At 35.1% G+C, this 18,931-nt stretch overlaps 1 protein-coding gene and 1 non-coding gene across 11 annotated transcripts in view; one reads left to right on the top strand and one right to left on the bottom strand.

Annotated features, from left to right (window-relative positions):
• Positions 1-18,931, bottom strand: part of OXR1 (oxidation resistance 1) — a 489,542-nt gene that overhangs the window by 18,764 nt on the left and 451,847 nt on the right. Inside the window, exon 1 of one of the 10 annotated variants that reach the window (XM_012508074.2) lies at positions 8,870-9,660. The exons of 8 other annotated variants lie outside the window; for them this stretch is intronic. In XM_012508074.2, coding sequence (XP_012363528.1) covers positions 8,870-8,935 — 66 coding nt within the window. In that variant the 5' untranslated portion in view covers positions 8,936-9,660. Of the gene's footprint in view, positions 1-8,869; positions 9,661-18,931 lie in introns of those variants that run through there. One more of the 10 variants, XM_012508069.2, reaches the window with a different exon arrangement.
• LOC115830714 lies at positions 5,353-5,414 on the top strand. Its single transcript, XR_004026266.1, has one exon. It is a non-coding gene; the product is annotated as a U7 small nuclear RNA (small nuclear RNA).

Genomic DNA, 18,931 nt, shown 5'->3' with positions numbered 1-18,931 from the left:
GGGAAAAGGAAAAAAAAGGAAGGAAGAGGGGAGCCATATCCCCATATCCATTTTTTTTTTTTTTTTTTTTTTTTTTTGAGACAGAGTCTCCCTCTGTCACTCAGGCTGGAGTGCAGTGGCACAATCTCGGCTCACTGCAACCTCTGCCTCCTGAGTTCAAGTGATTCTTCTGCCTCAGCCTCCCAAGTAGCTGGGACTACAGACGTGTGCTGGGACTACAGGTGTGTGCCACCATGCCCGGCTAATTTTTGTATTTTTTGTAGAGACGGGGTTTCACCATATAAACTACACTAAAAAAATGTATATTACAAATTCTAGGGGAACCATTTTAAAAAGTTTTTTAAAAAAGTATAACTGAGATGCTAAGAGATGAAAGAATATGGAATCAAATTAAATCTGAAGCACAGGAAAATAAAATTAGAGCAGAAATCAATAGATTAAAAACAAAATCAATAGAAAAACAGCAATGGAACCAGAAACCAGTTTTGTAATCTTTCAAAAGGTCAATAAAATTGATAAACCTCTACCCCTAGCCAGGATAGATGAGAGTGAGAGAATAAATATCAGAAATGAAGAGGGGCCATCATTACTGATCCCGTGGATACTAAAAGAATAATGAAGAAATACTATAAACTGTACACTCATTAATTTGATAATCTAGATAAAGCAAACCAATTCCTTGAAAGACACAAACCACCAAAAGTCACACAAGAAGAAACAGGTAATGCATGCCTATTATCTCAGCTACTCAGGAGACTGAGGTGAGAGGATCACTTGAGCCTATGAGTTCAAGACCAGCCCAGGCAACATAGCAAAACTCCAACTCAAAAAAAGAAAGAAAGATATGTATTTAAATAATTAATCAATAATTAATAACCTCCTAAAACAGAAAGCACAAGGCCCAGATAGACTCACTGATGAATACTACCAAACATTTACGAAGAAATTATACAAACTCTCCACAATCTCTTCCAGAAAACAGAAGCAGAGGGAATACTTCTTAACTAATTCTGTGAGGACAGCATTACTCTAACAGAAATAAAAACTTTACAAGAAAGAAAAACTACAGGCAATTATCTCTCATTAATATACATGCAAAAATTCTCAACAAAACACTAGCAAACGGAATTACGCAATGTACAAGTGTACAGAATTATACACAACGACCAAGTAGAACTTATCCCACCTATGCAAGACTGGTACAACCTTGAAAATCAATTGATGTAATCTACTACATCAACATGGTAAAGAAGAAAAATCATGTGATCTTATCAACAGATACAAAAAATGCACTAGTCAAAATCCAGCACTAATAAAAATGCTCAGGAAGTTAGGAATAAAGAAGAACTCCCTCAACTGGATAAAGAACATGTATTAAAAAAATTCAGTTAATACAACACATAATAGTGAGAAACAAGATCCTTTCACACTAAGACTGGGAGCAAGGAAAGGATATCTCTTGTCAGTACTCTTACCTGACATTATGCAGGAAGTCCTAGCTAATGCAATAAGACAAAGTTATATAAATTAAATTTAAAGAAAATTAAAGTTATATAAATAGGAAAGAAAGAGATAAAACTGTCTTTGTTAGCAGATGACATGATTGTTGGTATAAAAAATCCCAAAGAACCAACCAAAACTCTACTGGAATAAGTGATCATGGCAGGCTTTCAGAGTGCAAGATTAATATGCAAAAGTCAATGGTCTTTCTATATATCAGCAATGAAAACTTGGAATTTGAAAGTTAAAAAGAATACCATTTATATTAGCATAATGTAAATGAAATACATATAATTCTAACAAAATACATAGAGATCTACGTGAAAAAAAGTAGAAAACTGTGATGAATAAAAGATTTAAATACATATCCCACATTCATAGATAGGAAGGCTCAATATTGTCAAGCTGTCTTGTTCTTCCCAACTTGATGTATAGATCCAATACAATTTCAATCAAAATTCTACCAGGTTATTTTGTAGATACAGGCAAATTGATTCTAAAATTTATAGAAAAAGTTTATATGCAAAGACACAGAATAGCCAAGATAGCAATGAAGAAAAAGAACAAAGTTGGAAGATTGACACTACTCAACTTCAAGACTTATTATACTATAAAGCTACAGTAATCAATACATCATGGTTTTGGCAAAGAACTGACAAATAGATCAATGATACACAATAAAATACTCAGAAATATCCCACATAAATAAGGTCAACTGACTTTTAACAAAGGAGTAAAGACAATTCAGAGGAGAAATAATGGTCTTTACCCCAACAGTATTGGAACAACTGGATATCCACCTGCAGAACAGTCAATTGAGGCAAAGTCTTTATACCAAATGGACTACAGAGGAAAACACAAAACTACGAATCTCCTAGAAAATAACACAGGAAAAAAATCTTGGTGACCTTAAGTCTGAAGGTGCATTTTTAGATAAAATACCACAAGTAAAATCCATGAAAAAGAAAATTATTAAGTTGAATTTCATTAAAATTAAAAATTTCTACTGTGTGAAAGACACTGTCAAGAGAATGAAAAAGACAAGCTACAGACTAGGAGAAAATCTCTGCAACATATATAAATGATAAAGGACTGTTATCCAAAATTTATGAAGGAATACAGATAGGAAGGAAAGAGACCAAATGGTCTGTTCTATCTCTATGTTTATGTAAAACATAACAATAAGATATCAAACAACCTGATTAAAATATGGACAAAAGATATGAATAAACATCTCATTAAAGAAGATACACAAATGGAAAATAAGACTATGAAAGGATGCTCAGTATGATATGTCACCAGGGAAATGCAAATTAAAATAAGATTGAGATATCACTACACATCTATTTAAATAAAAGCTAAAATCCAAAGCACTGACAACAGCAAATGTCAGCAGGGATGTGGAGAACAGGAATTCTCATTTGTTGTGGATGCCATGCAAAATGGGTACAGCCAGATGAAAGACAAGTTTGGCAGTTTCTTTTTCTTTCTTTCTTTTCTTTTTACTTTCTTTGTTTCTTATCTTTTTTCTTTTTCTTTTTTTTATTTTTATTTTTTTTTATTATTATACTTTAGGTTTTAGGGTACATGTGCACAATGTGCAGGTTTGTTACATATGTATCCATGTGCCATGTTGTTTTGCTGTACCCATTAACTCGTCATTTAGCATTAGGTATATCTCCTAATGCTGTCCCTCCCCCCTCCCCCCACCCCACAACAGTCCCCGGTGTGTGATGTTCCCCTTCCTGTGTCCATGAGTTCTCATTGTTTTTTTTAGAGACAAGGTCTCACTATGTTGCTCTGGCTGATTTCAAACTCCTCCCACTTCAGCCTCCTAAAGTGTTGACATTGCAGGCATGAGTCACCACACTGGCCTAGCAAACACACCCTTAATATAGGATAGAGTAATCATGTTACTTGGCATTTATGAGTTGAAAACTTATGTCCACACAAAATCTACATCTAAAAGTTTGTAATAGTTTCTTTTCGTAAGTGCCAAAAGGTGGAAGAAAGCAAAATGTCCTTTACCAGGTGAATGGGTAAAGAAGTGGATAAAACCATAAAATAGAATATTATTCAGCAATAAAAAGAAATGAGCTGTCAAGCCAAAAAGACATGAAGGAGTCTTAAATGAAAATTGCTAAGCAACCTCCACCTCCTGGGTTCAAGTGATTCTCTTGCCTCAGCCTCCTGAGTGCCTGGGACTACAGGCACGTGCCACCACACCCGGCTAATTTTTTGTATTTTTAGTAGAGCAGGGTTTCGCCGTGTTGGCCAGGATGGTCTCGATCTCCTGACCTTGTGATCCACCCGCTTCGGCCTCCCAGGGTGCTGGGATTACAGGCGTGAGCCACCGCGCGCAGCCTGGAAATTACGTTTAATCACCCAATGTAATTGTTTCAGCTTTCAAAGCCTTGGTTTCTACATAAGCAGTGGTTCTCGACCTTGATTGTAGATTAGAATCACCTAGAGAGCCAACCTCCAGAGACTCTGATTTAACTGCTCAGGGTGCAGGCAAGGCATAGGCTACTCCAGTGATTCTCATATCCAGCCAAAGTTGAAAACCAACTGTCAAAGACTTTAGAAATATCCTATGCTCGGTTTCTATAAAGAAAAAACAAAGATTTTATTTCAAAGAATTCATTATTTCACTATTCAAAAATTTCTAAGTAGGTGTTCAAAATCACCCTCATATTGAGGCTATAAAAGAGTCAAAAGAGAATTTGTTAGGAAGGTTTATTTGGAAACAGTTGTTCTTCGACTCTCATCCCTAGAATGGAGAGAGAAAGAATATCTGCCCCTTCACCTTAGTTAAGAGAGAGAGGCTTCAGCAGTACTACTTAGAGAGTTTTATGTTCATTCTACTAGCCAGGGAGACACAGTGGACTGGTATCTGACCACTGGAAAATTGTGAAGGCAGAGGTAGACTCACTAACTACTCCAGTGCTGGAAAGCAAGAAGTTAGCTGCTTTGGGGTGGGCCTGTACTTCCAGTTGGTCAGGGCAATGGATGCCTATGCCGACTGCTCAGGGCAGCCCTGGAGGCTGATTCCCTATGTCCTTTCAGTAGCCTGGTAAAGAGCTGGCTCACCAGATCTGAGTTCACTCAATAGGAAAACAGGCTAAAACATGAAAACTGATCTCAGAAGTTGCTTCTTTCTAATAAAGCCTGTTTCCAATAAAAAAAAAAAAATTGCTAAGTGAAAGAAGCCAATTTGAAAAGGCTACATACTGTATGATTCCAACTATATGACACGAAACGCAAAACAGTGGAAAGACCGGTGGGTGCCAGGTGTTCACTGGAAGGGAATGAGTGATAAATAGCTGCGGCACAGGGAATTTTTAGGGCAGTAAAATTATACCATGTGATTCTACAACTAGATACATGTCATTATACACTTGTCAAAACCCACAGAATATACAACTCAAAGAATGAACCCTAATGTAAACCACAGACTCTGCATGACAATATATCAATATTAGTTCATACACTGTAACATACATCACACTAATGTCATATGTGAATAACAGGGAAAACCATGTTTTCGGGAAAAGAGAGTATACGGAAACTATACCTTCCATTCAGTTTTTCTGTAAACCTAATACTGATCTAAAAAATTAAATCTATTATAATTTTAAAAAGTTAGAGGGATAATAAAACAAAAAAATCCAGAGAGGTAGTTACCAATATGAGGGTGACATAAAATGAGATGAGAAAAAACACACAGACAGATGCAGCTACATTAGTGATGTTCTAGTTCTAATATTGGGTAGTGGTACATGACAGATGTTCATTTTACTATTATGCCTCATAACTTGTATACATAAGATATATGCTTTTCAACTACTGAGTCAGTGTTACAGCTCTCTTAGAATTTATCTAGCAGGTTTTCTGGTCTTCACTGGAAAGCCCCCTATGCTATTAGATTTCTTTAAATGAAAAATAAAAAACAATTGAGTCAAATAAATTAAGAAAAAATAGTCTACATTGAATATATGTGTATACTTTTTTCAACTAGGTTGTGACTGGAGAGCAGAAGATGTTTCACTTCCATAAGACATACATAAATACTGGTTAATAAATGTCTTATGACTATCTACTATAGATAGGCAGCATAATATTGAAGAATACTGGCTTTGGTTTTAGACTGCTACCTTAATTTTGATTCTGATTTTTATTAGTTTGGTGAACTTAGGGAGCCTCAACCAGAAATCTCCATTTCTGATTCTTCAAGTGGAAATGCTTGTACATTTTATGAGAAATAAATAATATGTATAAAGTATATATAAAATAGGTTCTGATACATTAAATATACGAAATAAATAATTCTCTTCCTCTTGTTATATTCTGAAGATTTTTGAGGGCAAGTATGGCAAAGAGTTTAAGGGCATCAGCTAGAGCCAGAATGCCTAGCTTAAAAAATCAGCTCTGACTTGCACTAGTTGTAGTATGATTGCTATGTCCCTGTTTTTTCACTTGTAAAATGGAGATGATGAAGTAATATTCCACAGGGTTGTGAGGATTAAATAAGGTAACTCATATTAAGTGTTTAGAACAATATTTGGTATACACTGTCAGTACAAGTAATTATTTTTATCATTATAGTTATTATCTCATGCTGAAGTCACTGGAAAGATTTTTACATTTAAATTAGCTCTTCCTAAAAATCCACCTGTCGGCTAATTCTTGAACAGATGCAAATAATTCGACATACAAACTTTTCTCCTGTGTTTTCATATATGAAAGCCTAAATTTAAAAAAAGTCTGTTCATATATGATGGCCTAAACTAAGAAAATGGTGATCAAATTAGTGACTACTGATAAAGGTAATAAAACAATGATGCTATTTAATGACTTGTGACTTTGATTAAGACTAAATCCTTATTATAAAATGGGCTTATAATTTCAAGTAAATTACAATTTATTGGCAGACACTAACAAGGTAGAGTATGGCACATGAATATACCAAATACATGAATAGCTTCAAATAAATGAATGATTAAAGTTTAAGTTATCAGAATAAACTATAAAACGGCCTTTAAAAAAATAAAAGATAATAAAACTTAAGCATGCTTGATCAATATGGTTCTCATCGAAGCTAACTGGCAAAAGGTGAATTTCATGCCATGTATTTGGTTACAAGTGTATGCTACTTATTAGTTATTAATGTATTTGAGATGTAAATTAACTCATTTATAAAACAAAACAATCTGGTTAACACACAGGGTTACTGAAAGGTCACGTGATACTATATACATAGGCATTTGGAAAATTGTCAAGGTATCTATAGATACCTCAGTGATAATCTCTCTTACAGAGGTAGTAATAATATGGCCATATTATTTGTTGGGTAAAGACGAAGAATTCTAAAAAGCTACACATTACAAACTCCAAAAAGTCAAATTTCATTTGCTCTGAAATACTGGTTATTCTCTTAGAATTTTTTTTTTTTTTTTTTTTTTTTTCAGTTTAAAAGCATAAGAGCCCCTTGTCAGGCAAAATCTTACAGGGATCTCAATCTATAAAGCAGGTAAAAGAACTGCTAATCCTTTTCATCCCAATTTTCTTAAGAGCTGCCTGCCCTACAGCTCCTAGAATATCTGCTTTAAAGCAAAGAAAACAACTAGAAAACTGGGACTTCAGCCTGTCTACACATCAAAACACATCATATTGTACTATTTCAGAAAAACTTCAAAGTCATCCTGGTGAACTACAACATGTGCTAGGGTCAAGCTGTCTCTGTACTACATGACAACTTAGTTCAGTGACCACTCCATGCTTCAACTAGTCTTCAAAATGGGAAATAATTCTACTAAACTTTCAGGGTTACTGTGAGGGTTCAATTAAATAACATATACGTATGGGCAGAGCTAATGACCAATGAGTAGGAAGCATTCTTGCTCAGGCATGAAATAAAGTATCTGACAAAATTATATAGCCTCCCATAAGAATGAACAGAACTTGGCTGGGCGCAGTGGCCTGGAATCCTAACACTATGGGAGGCCGAGGCGGGTAGATCTCCTGAGCTGAGCTCAGGAGTTCAAGTCCAGCCTGGGCAACAAGGTGAAACCTAGTCTCTATAAAAAATACAAAAAAATTAGTGGGTCGTGGTGGTGCATGCTTGCAGTCCCAGCTACCTGGGGGGCTGAGGCAGGAAGATCACTTGAGCCCAGGAGGCGGAAGTTGAAGTGAGCCAAAATCCCGCCAATGCATTCCAATCTGGGTGACAAAGTGAGACCCTGTCTCAAAAATAAAAATAAAAATAAAGAATGAACAGGACTTGGATGTGGTGACTGTAATAAGTGTAAGTGTTTGATACACATTAATTACATTGACCTATAAATTTCAGAATACCCACAATGTATTTTGCTTGTATTTGTAATAAACTGTATTGAAGTCTTTGCAAACTAAGAATAAATGATTATTCAAACTTCAAATCAAAAAAATGTATGAATAGCTTCATTGTTCTTGGTTTAAAAAAAACAACGGTGTTAACTGATTTATCTGGTAAATCTAATCACAAATTTTAAAAATTCAATCACTTCAGGTGCCTAAACCCCTCTGTGCAGATGTAACATATAAATGAATTTTGAAATTACAATTAAAAATAACACCTATTAAAATTTTAATATTTTGACACACTTAACATTTAAGGGAGGCAAGCTGCTTTGGGGGCATCTTCCAAAGTCCTTATTGGATTTTAAATCATCTACAATTATAGTAAAAATAAAATAAACATTCATAAGCAAAATATAATCCCAAATTACCACAGAAAGAGCAATGGACAATACATTTTATAACAATGTACACATACAGAAACATAAATCAAATTCTTACAACAGTATGGTTGACTGAATTTCCTTACTAGGATATCGTTTAAAGATTTGTATTAGGTAGCAATGCCTGAAAACTTTTTGAATAGCTTAAAAAACCTTTTAGTCAGATTCTTAAAATTATACCCTTAAATAAACAATATTATAAAAGAATCTGGCTTGAGATCCAGTCAATAATTAATTTACTCTGTTCTATTCAATTTATTTTCAAGCAAGAGAAAATTCTGAATATTTTTCTACAAAGTTAAGCTAAAATAAAAAACATTAAGGCAGCAATTAAGATTTGGTATCTTCCTGTTGGTGTAGAACATACAAAACACTTAATATGAAACAAAATTACAGTCCCTTATTAATTTCCCTTTTTGAAGATACTCGGAATTAACAGAAACAACTTCAAGGTACTTTGTACAATCATAAAATTTTGTATTCTATAAATATCCTCTATGCTTAAACTTTCAGAAATTGTATAATTTTTCATAATGTCACCATGAAAAGACTAGTATATATACAAATTAAAATAATTGACTAAGATTTACCAGAGTGTATTTATGATTAATTGGTTGATGTCTTCTCCCTTTTTTCCCATACCAGAGACGAGACATTTCCTTTCCAGGGCAAATTAAGTTACATAAAATCACGTAAGACCTGTTTTCAAAAGCATTCTTCCTCTGTCAAAGATAAATTTCCAGCACTAGAGCCTTACTACAGTGACAAAACAGTTTGCTAGAGACAAAGATTTGATTGACAAGAGAGAGAGCTAATCACTAAGTAGTATCCATAGCAATGATAGTCCTGAGTGGAGGCTGTAAAGCTGGGGAGGGAAGAGAGAATTTCCCATGCTTAAGTTTGGTTGCACTGTACCCAAATGTGCAAAGAAAGGGCTCAAAACTTTAAAGATACAGAGCCTATATTTCCAAACATCAGTACATGAAGAAATATACTAAAAGTAACCCAGTAACAAAAAAGTAGTAAATATAATTTCCAGAGTCTCTCAAAGCACATGAATGATTTTAATGAACATTTTGTTGTTTGTTCATATAGTCATAAAATTATGTTCCTTACTTACAGCTAACAGTACTATAAAATTCTATCTTTTATGTGAACATTTTTTAAGCAATAAGATGCCTTTTGTGGACTCTTCCACCCTAAAATTTTACAGAATGACTATGTAAAAACCAAGCCAATGTGCTACAAATAAATCCTACACAAATCTTCAAAGTGACCTGAAAATTCCTTTGCCTGTTACACAGTCTGTTTTCAAATTGCGTTTTCTAACATCTAATTTCTTGAAAAGGTAGTTATATTCACTATGCCTACATATACTTCACTAACCAGTGATATTTTGAATATAAGCAAAGAAGTGAATTTTTTAAAGATTAAATATAAACTACAAATATATATAAACTAAAACTATCTAGAATTCAGTTTTAATTAGAGTATCAGTATCATGATGATACATTTGAAAATTTCTTCCATTTTAAGGTAAAGCAGCTCCTTCCACTTCACTTTGTTGTATGTACACACGATGCCAGCTTTTCACACACACACTACCTTTCTGACATGCAATACTGCATCCCAACCAAACCCCCACTCCCATCTCCTTCCTCCACATTCCAGCATGCTCTCACACAGGGCACAGCACACCCCACAGTAACACCCTACCTCCCCCACATACCAGCCATTTCCCCCATTCCTCTCATTCAGCCCCACTACATTTACCCTAAAATCTCTCCCACAGTCCCTCATAGGCACACCATCATTATCTTCACACCAGGCTTAAAGTTCTCTTCTACATACAATGCATTGTGGTCACACTCCACCCCTCCATCACAGACTCTCCTAACAACCATCAGCAATATTATATAATTTGGTGGTGGTGGTGGTGGCGGAAGCAGCATTTTGAAAGCTTGTCATAACTTCCAGCTACATTTTGTAAAATAACAAATATGATGTGTGTTCCAAAATGAGGTTTAAATGAGGTATTAAAAACAAAACCAAAAACCACCAAGCATGGCATACTCTATTCTGTTGGTTGCCTATTCAATATCCACCCTTACACCTCCTTCCTAAAGTGGCCTTGATTTTGCTCAGGTATCCTTCCAGCCATGTGTTTCTGAGGAGGCTGGCTCTCATCTCTGGACAGAATTAGTCATTAGAGACCTAAATCAGTGGCTTTCAAGTTTTAGCCAGCATCAAAATCACCTGGAGTATTTGTTGTACCAGAATGCTGGGCTCCAACAACGGTTTCCAATTAATCAGACTCAAATGGGGTCTGAGAATTTGCATTTCTAACAAATTCCCCCGTGCTGCTGCTGCTGATGGTCTGGGAACTACACTTCGAGAAACAACAGGTTTAAGCTATTCTGAGTGTGGTTTTCTGTTTCTCGAAGTCATCCAAATTAATAAATACAGTGTCAGGCAAACATAAAATGAGCTCAGTAAGTCTCCTTCTTGCCCTTTCTGTTTTTGTAGTATTTACAACACATATTGCTAAGTCATTTAAATTTGCCTAGATATCCAAGAGTTTGAAGCAGATGTCAATTGTTATTATTATAACATGATGGGATATCAAACAAAGCACTTTTGAAAACACTATCAGTTTACAAGTTGAACATAATCTGTTCTCATAATTCAGATATTCAATTTAATAATCCTTTTCCTTTACTTTATTCAAACTGAAGTTATTAAATTACCTTATATCTCTTCCTATTTGAGTTGGGAATCGTATGATAGAAGCTATAATGTATAATTTACCCTACTCACTATTTATTATTTTATGTCAGGTGAGGTGGCTGTAATCCCAGTGCTTTGGGATGCTGAGGCAGGAGGATTACTTGAGCCTAGGAGATTGAGACCAGCCTGGGCAACACAGCAAGACTCTATCTCTACAAAATAAAAAAAAATTGGCTGGATGAGGTGGCACATGCCTGTAGTCCCATCTACTGAGGAAGATGAGGCAGGAGGACCTCTTGAGCCCAGGAGTTCGAGGATGCAGTGAGCTGTGAGTGTGCCATTGCATTCCAGCCTGGGCAACACAGCAAGACCCTTTCTCAAAAAATAATAATAAACTTAAAAATAAAGTAATATTTTATAATTTTAATATTTAAAATCATAAACTAGTCTGTCACCCATACATCCTGCCTCTTCTGACAGTCTGTATTAGAGGGTTTTTTTTTTTTTTTTTTTTGAGATGAAGTATTGCTCTGTTGCCCAGGCTGGAGTGCAATGATGTGATCTCTGCTCACTGTAACCTCTGCCTCCTGGGTTCAAGTGATTATCCTGCCTCAGAGTCCTATCACAGGTGTGCACCACCACACTCGGCTAATTTTTGTATTTCTTTTTTTTTTTTTGAGACATACTCTGTCACCCAGGCTGGAGTGCAGTGGCATGATCTCGGCTCACTGCAAGCTTCGCCTCCTGGGTTCACGCCATTCTCCTGCCTCAGCCTCCTGAGTAGCTGGGACTACAGGCATCCACCACCACACCTGGCTATTATTTTTTATATTCTTAGTAGAGACGGGGTTTCACCGTGTTAGCCAGGATGGTCTCAATCTCCTGACCTCATGATCCGCCCGCCTCGGCCTCCCAAAGTGCTGGGATTAGAGGCATAAGCCACTGCACCTGGCCTAATTTTTGTATTTTTAATAGAGATGGGGTTTCACCATATTGGCCAGGCTGGTCTCGAACTCCTGACCTCAGGTGATCTGCATGCCTTGACCTTCCAAAATGCTGGGATTACAGGTGTGAGCCACCACGCCTGGCCTAGATAAAGATTTTTAATTGAAATGTTATAGCTCATAACTTTGGGCTAGCAATTGAAGAATATTTTTAACAGAGAAAGCAAAACACTAGTTCAAAACTCTCCTGAGGTCGATAACAACTTTAAGATAACATAATCAGTAGTCAAAACAGACCATATTAGGCATAAAACCTGGGTGCCAAATGCTAATAAAAGAAAACATATAAATAGTCTATAAAACATATAAATAACTATACAGGTTCTCAACACAGAAATATAGTCATATATCACATAATGACAGGGATATGTTCTGAGAAATGTATCTTTAAGCAATTTCGTTTTGTGAACATCACAGTGTGTACTTACATAAACCTAAATGCAACAGTCTACCATATAACTAGGTTATACGGTATGGCCTATTACTTCTAGGCCATAACATATAGCACGTTACTGTACTGAATACTATAGGTGACTGTAACACAGTGATAAGGATTTGTGTATCAAAATATATCTAAACATAGAGAGGGTAATGCATTGTACTATGATGCTATGACATCACTAAGAGACAGCTCCATTATAATCTCAGGGGACCAACCAAAATGTCATTATGTGCTGCATGACCGTATTATGAAAGTCAGTACCTATCAACTAATAAATTCTAATTAAGTGTTTAATCCTTCTGATTTCTTTTTCAGATTTATTAAATTTCTTCTGGAGTTATAATTGGTAATATTATTTGATTATTCGATCAGTATTAAAAAAAAGAATACTTAAAAAAATTCCCTTCATCTGAGAAATGTGATTTCTCAATGTAGTGACTTTAGACACAAAGAATTCCTTCACTTTTGGACAAAATTAATTCTATGTGGATTTTGCTGGCTAGACTGAGAAGAGATCATGAGGGTTTTGTGTGTTTAATACACTAACTCAGTTTTAATTTTGGTGTTACTTGTACCTTAATAATAATAAAAAACATATGTTTAATAAAATGAACACCAGAATACTCACTGCCTGTCAGCTTAGGAAATAAAATATTAACCAAACAAGGGAAGTCTCCTGATAAGGTGTTTCTTAAAAGTTGCAGCAATAACCACGGTTGTAGAAGTTTTCTGGGAAACCTAATGAATGATCTTGACCATAACTGTACTTAATGACAGCTGTGAAAACAGAACTGGCTACACAAGGCAATCACCACATAGTAGTGAAAAACCAAATCCAACAATGACATAATGTGATAAATGTTATGGCTTACAATGCTAAGAATGGGTTACATATTTTACACTTATATAATCAAAATGGACAGCACTAAATACTAAAGTCAAAATGAAAGACTATAAATTATTTTAAAAACTAAGCTGAGAGGCAGATTCTAACATATTTTGACTAATGGTATAGAGGTTTATATAGTAAGTAGTTAATATATTTACATTTATACTTAACCTAAATTTTAATTATTGAGAAAATGTGACTAATGTCATGTACCTTTAAAAATATACAAGTTGTTTCAAAACCCCAAAATTGTACAGAATGTCTTTTTATCAATATTTTGGCAAAGGTGAGAAGCAAGAGGGAAGCCAGAGCAATTTTATTCAAATATGAATCATTTTAAGAATGAAAAATACTGTTGCACACCCTATCAACACATAATCTTGGTAAATTCATTCTTAAAATTTAATCAAGTAAATGTGTGGGAGACTAAATAAATCAAGTAAAGCTGATTTAATAAAACCAGTTTCTTAGTTGTTTTTATTTATCATCCTAGGAGAACTGGATATTTTAATTAGGTTTGGCGTATGAAAGATACTGAAGTACATGTGGTATAAAATTAGAGATGAAAAATTTTGGAAAGCTTTCTCTGCCAGCTTTTATCCCAAAAGGACTGGAAAAGTCAATCCATAGGAAAGGAACCAAAAAGCAATGTTAGCATAAAAAGCTCCACCTTTGAGGCCTGTGTGGTCAAGCAGCAAGACTGGCATACTGAACATGTGACACAATGAATCCTTGACTTTCAGAAAATTCTAGTATACAGCCTCTTGAAGTTGGTACTTGGGGTGGATGCTGACATTGTCCAGGGGTATGTAATGTCTCATGATAAATGATGGCAGGATAAAAGTGAGTCAGCTTACAGTATTACCATTTTGACTTCATGATAAGAAATTCCAAATTCATCTTTATATTACAACAAATAAATTATAAAGCTGAATGAAAAGTTTTACATGAATCTGAGCTTATTGTGGTGGTCACTCCTTTAAGCTATACTACTGGATCCTTAGGCACTTGCCAAATACATTAAATTTTAAAGGGTATTTGATGGACAAAGTTGAAGAAGACAAAGTTCAAAGATCATTGACTTACAGCCTGGTACGTTTTTTGATTTTCCTCTCCTTGTAGCATCTCTGAGTACACAACATGATGGAAGTCCTGTGGTATGTAAGGGAGCTATGACAACACTAATTGTATCTGCATGGCTGCTACTGAGGAGAAAATATGTTTTCTTAAAAATCAAGGCACAAAATGATTAAACAAACCTTTCTCCATAGTGAACCAAATTTATGTTTTTGATGCAGCAGCCCAGATGAAAGGAATATGAAAAATATTTCATATAACCTGCATGACAGGAACTCAAAAGCTGATCTATATTATAATCAATATAGTCTAAAGGATCTTCCAGTCTTAATATTGTACATGTTTAACACAACACCTGAAGTTGTGGCATGGTGGTATACTAGTTTTCCCACCTTGACTGCACAATGTAATTACCTAGGTAGCTTTAAACAACACTGATAACTAGGTCCTAGCCTCAATTATTCTGATTAAATTGGTCTGATTTGTGACCTTGGCAATGATATGTTTGAAAGCTCCCCATCATGATGCAAAGGTTCTGCCAAAGTTGACTACTTGGTATGGTGGAAAAGGTATAGGCTCTGAATTAGTGATTAACCACTATGAGAATTTTAGCCAAATAAAAAACCAGCTTAAAGAAATTATCTGGGCCAGACGCGGTGGCTCACGCCTGTAATCTCAGCACTTTGGGAGGCTGAGGCAGGCGGATCATGAGAGCAGGAGATTGAGACCATCCTGGCTAACACGATGAAACTCCGTCTCTACTAAAAATACAAAAAAATTAGCTGGGCATGGTGGTGGGCGCCTGTAGTCCCAGCTGCTCGGGAAGCTGAGGCAGGAGAATGGCATGAATCCAGAAGGCAGAGCTTGCAGTGAGCCAAGATCGCACCACTGCACTCCACCCTGAGCAACAGAGGGAGACTCTATCTCAAAAAAATAAAATAAATAAAAAATAAAAAAAGAAATTATCTGTAAAATAAGGATGATAATCTATACTTAAATGTATTGCTCTAGATCTATCAATCATTCAACTGGTAGAATAACACGTTAATAGACACTATGGGGATGCAAACAGCAAATTCCAGACTGTGTGACATTCTACAGAAAAAAAATCTGATTTCTTAAAAACTGAAATAAAAAAGCAAAGCAAAGCAATGAAGGATGAACCTACATTTAGAGAGACTTAAGAGATATTTTAGCTAACTGCAATATTTGAGAACTTAGTTGGATCGTGACTCAAAAGACAAATTGTAAAAATACATACTGTACATATTACATGTATTCTAAATATTTTTATGACATTTGAATAACTATGAACAATTGGAGAAAAGGAGGGACACAGAAGAAATAAGCTAATGAAGCTGAATGGTACATGTGAATTTGTTTTACTATTAATCTTTTATTTTTGTATATTTATTGAACAAAAGTGCGATCATCACGAAATAGCAGATGTCAATAGGCATTCTGCCTCATCTTCACCTCAGGACTTGCCTGACAATTTGTTAAAATGCCATTAGAGCACTTCCCTTTTCAGTGAAAAGGCATAAAAAAATCTGTATCAAAAAACAGAAAGTAATATTTTTCACAGAACTGCAAAGCCCCACATCAAACAGTATCTTCACAACACTGCATATACTTATTGACTTCCTGTGTTGAATACTGGCAGAAATCAGGGGAAAGACTGTAATAAGTAGTTCCTTCTCGGTTATAAAATAAGGTTATCAGATCCCCAAAAGCAAAAATCATAATGCATATTTCTTTTATTTGGGTATCACACCAAAATCATAAGTTTGGTTCATTATGAAGAAAGGTTTCTTTAATCATTTTGTGCCTTGATTGTTTAAAAACATGCTTTCTTATCAAAAGCAGCCATGTTGATGCAATTAATTCAGGCATAGCTCCTTTTGTTTGTTTGTTTGTTTTTGAGGTGGAGTCTCGTTCTGTCACCCAGGCTGCAGTGCAGTGGCATGATCTTGGCTCACTGCACGCTCCACCTCCCGGGTTCACGCCATTCTCCTGCCTCAACCTTCTGAGTAGCTATGACTAGAGGCGCCCGCCACCACGCCTAGCTAATTTTTTTGTATTTTTAGTAGAGCAGGGTTTCATCGTGTTAGCCAGGATGGTCTCAAGCTCCTGACCTCGTGATCCACCTGCTTCGGCCTCCCAAAGTGCTGGGATTACAGGCATGAGCCACCACGCCTGGCCCACACCAAAGTACTCTTTATCACGTGGCATAAAAAGTGACACTACAAAAAGAGGAAATTCAGTCCTTTATACATCGTGAGTAGTAAGAATAGTATTTCTCAGGTCCTTTATCCAAATACTTAGGAACTGATTTATCATTAGGAACTTCTACTCCTGACCACCTTAAAATTTGGCTAAATTTTCTTTTTCTTAGTAAATATACGTTTCTGACTGTCTTCAATAGGACTGACCTTCAATGTTCACATTTGGAAATTAAAATTTTTAAAAATATTACGGAATTTTTCCTGCTATCCCAAGTGTACATTTTAGTAATTTGGGGTGCCATAGTTTATGAATTCTTTTAACATATTTTAGGGTACTGATAGGAATAATATAAGATCTGAATAGAGTTCATAAAGTTAAACAGTTGAAGTACTAGGGAAAATAATTCTGAAACAAGATTAAAAGGGAAGACAACAAACATTTTCACACTATCGCAGTAAATAGAAAATGTTTCTTGTTTCCTTAAGCTTATTCTAACAAATAACTTTCTAACAGAGCTGTCCTAAAATGTAAAGTATTGCCCTTTGAGGTAATAAATTCCCTTTCACTGAATATGTTTAAACAGAACAAAAAAAATTTAAATGACAGACTGTGGACTATTAGTTAAAATGTCCAGAATCTATGGCTTTATGAAAAAATATTTACTACAACCGATGTAAGAACTTATTTCAGGAAATAGAGCAATCTTGAAAGATTAGAAGCTTTATACCTTAATTTTAATCTATGCCCAAGTTTATCCATTAATAAATACTGAGAATGAACTATATGCCTATACAATTCTTAGTTCTGAAGCTATAATAGTATATGAAATTGACAAATCCCTGCCTTATGACCCTTACACAGGGAAAGGGAGAAAAAAGTAAACAATAAGTTTACCAAATTTATCATATACAAACTTCCCCAGTCAAAGTATACACTTCTGGCTAGCAATATATTTCTGCTTGAGTAACAGTCAGGGATAATAAAGATCTTTTTTAAGTATCACTAAAGCAGAATAACAGTGAGCAGAGGTGTTAGTTTAAATCTAACTGATGCCCAAGTTGGTAGCCATAACAAGTTCATCCTAAATTCTAGGGCACCTATTCTCCATTCCTTTGTAGAACAAAAAAATAAAAAACATCACGGCACATTCTGAAGTACTACTGTTTTATATAAGGGCTTTAGCCAAATTCTTCCTGTTTTAAAATAAATCATGTTAACATTTAAAATTACTCTTTCACTTAAACAAGTACTCATTAGTTTAACAAACATTTTTATTTTATTTATTTTTTTTTTTGAGACGGAGTCTCACTCTGTTGCCCAGGCTGGAGGGCAGCAGCGTGATCTTGGCTCACTGCAATCTCTGCCTCCCAGGTTCAAGTGATTCTCTTGCCTCAGCCTCCTGAGCAACTGGGACTACAGGCACATGCTACCACGCCCAGCTAATTTTTGTATTTTTAGTAGAGACAGGGTTTTACCATATTGGCCAGGCTGGTCTCAAACTCCTGACCTCGTGATCCACCCTAGTTTAACAAACATTTTTTTAGGCACTTAGTAACCATGAGGCATAGACCTGCACTGTACAAAAGCAATATAATGTAAGATACATTACAATTGTAAATTTTCTAGACACCACATTAAAAAAGTGAAATTAATTGTATTAATAGTTTATTTAACCTAATGTATTCAAAATTATTATCACTTCAACATTAATCAGTATAAACAAACAAGATGTTTACATTCTTTTTTCTTTCCATTCTAAGTCATTAAAAGCCACTGTGTATTTCATACTACAGCTCATTTCAATTGAAACTGGCCACATTTTAAATGCTCAATGGTTACATGTGGCTAGTGGCTATAGGAAGTAGAATATTTTACATTACAGCACATCTCAATTCAGGCACTAAATTTTCATAGGAAATACTTGACCTTAATTAGATTTAGACTGATTTAGATCATATTTAGATTTCATGAAATTTACAGTTGGAAAAGTAGATCATATATCTAAGTTATTCCTAATATATTTAAAAATTGTCCAATAATGGAACCAAGTATCAGTTTTTAATTAATAATTAAAACTAAAAATGCAGTCCCTTAGTGGCATTAGATGCATTTCAAGTACTCAATAGCCACATATGGCTAGTGCTACCATACTAGATACTGCGGTAATATTTTCAGACAATGTAGCAAGGAGTTTCCAAAATTATTTTTTTATCTTCCATTTTCTTTTGAATTACACCAATTCTGGTCAAAGGACTGGTGAGGAGACATTTATTTTTCCTTTAGAAAT

Source organism: Nomascus leucogenys, chromosome 16, assembly GCF_006542625.1.
Source record: "Nomascus leucogenys isolate Asia chromosome 16, Asia_NLE_v1, whole genome shotgun sequence".
Classification (NCBI taxonomy): Eukaryota; Metazoa; Chordata; class Mammalia; order Primates; family Hylobatidae; genus Nomascus; species Nomascus leucogenys.
Note: the sequence above shows the minus strand (reverse complement) of the source record. Positions and strands in the feature narration are given on the sequence as shown.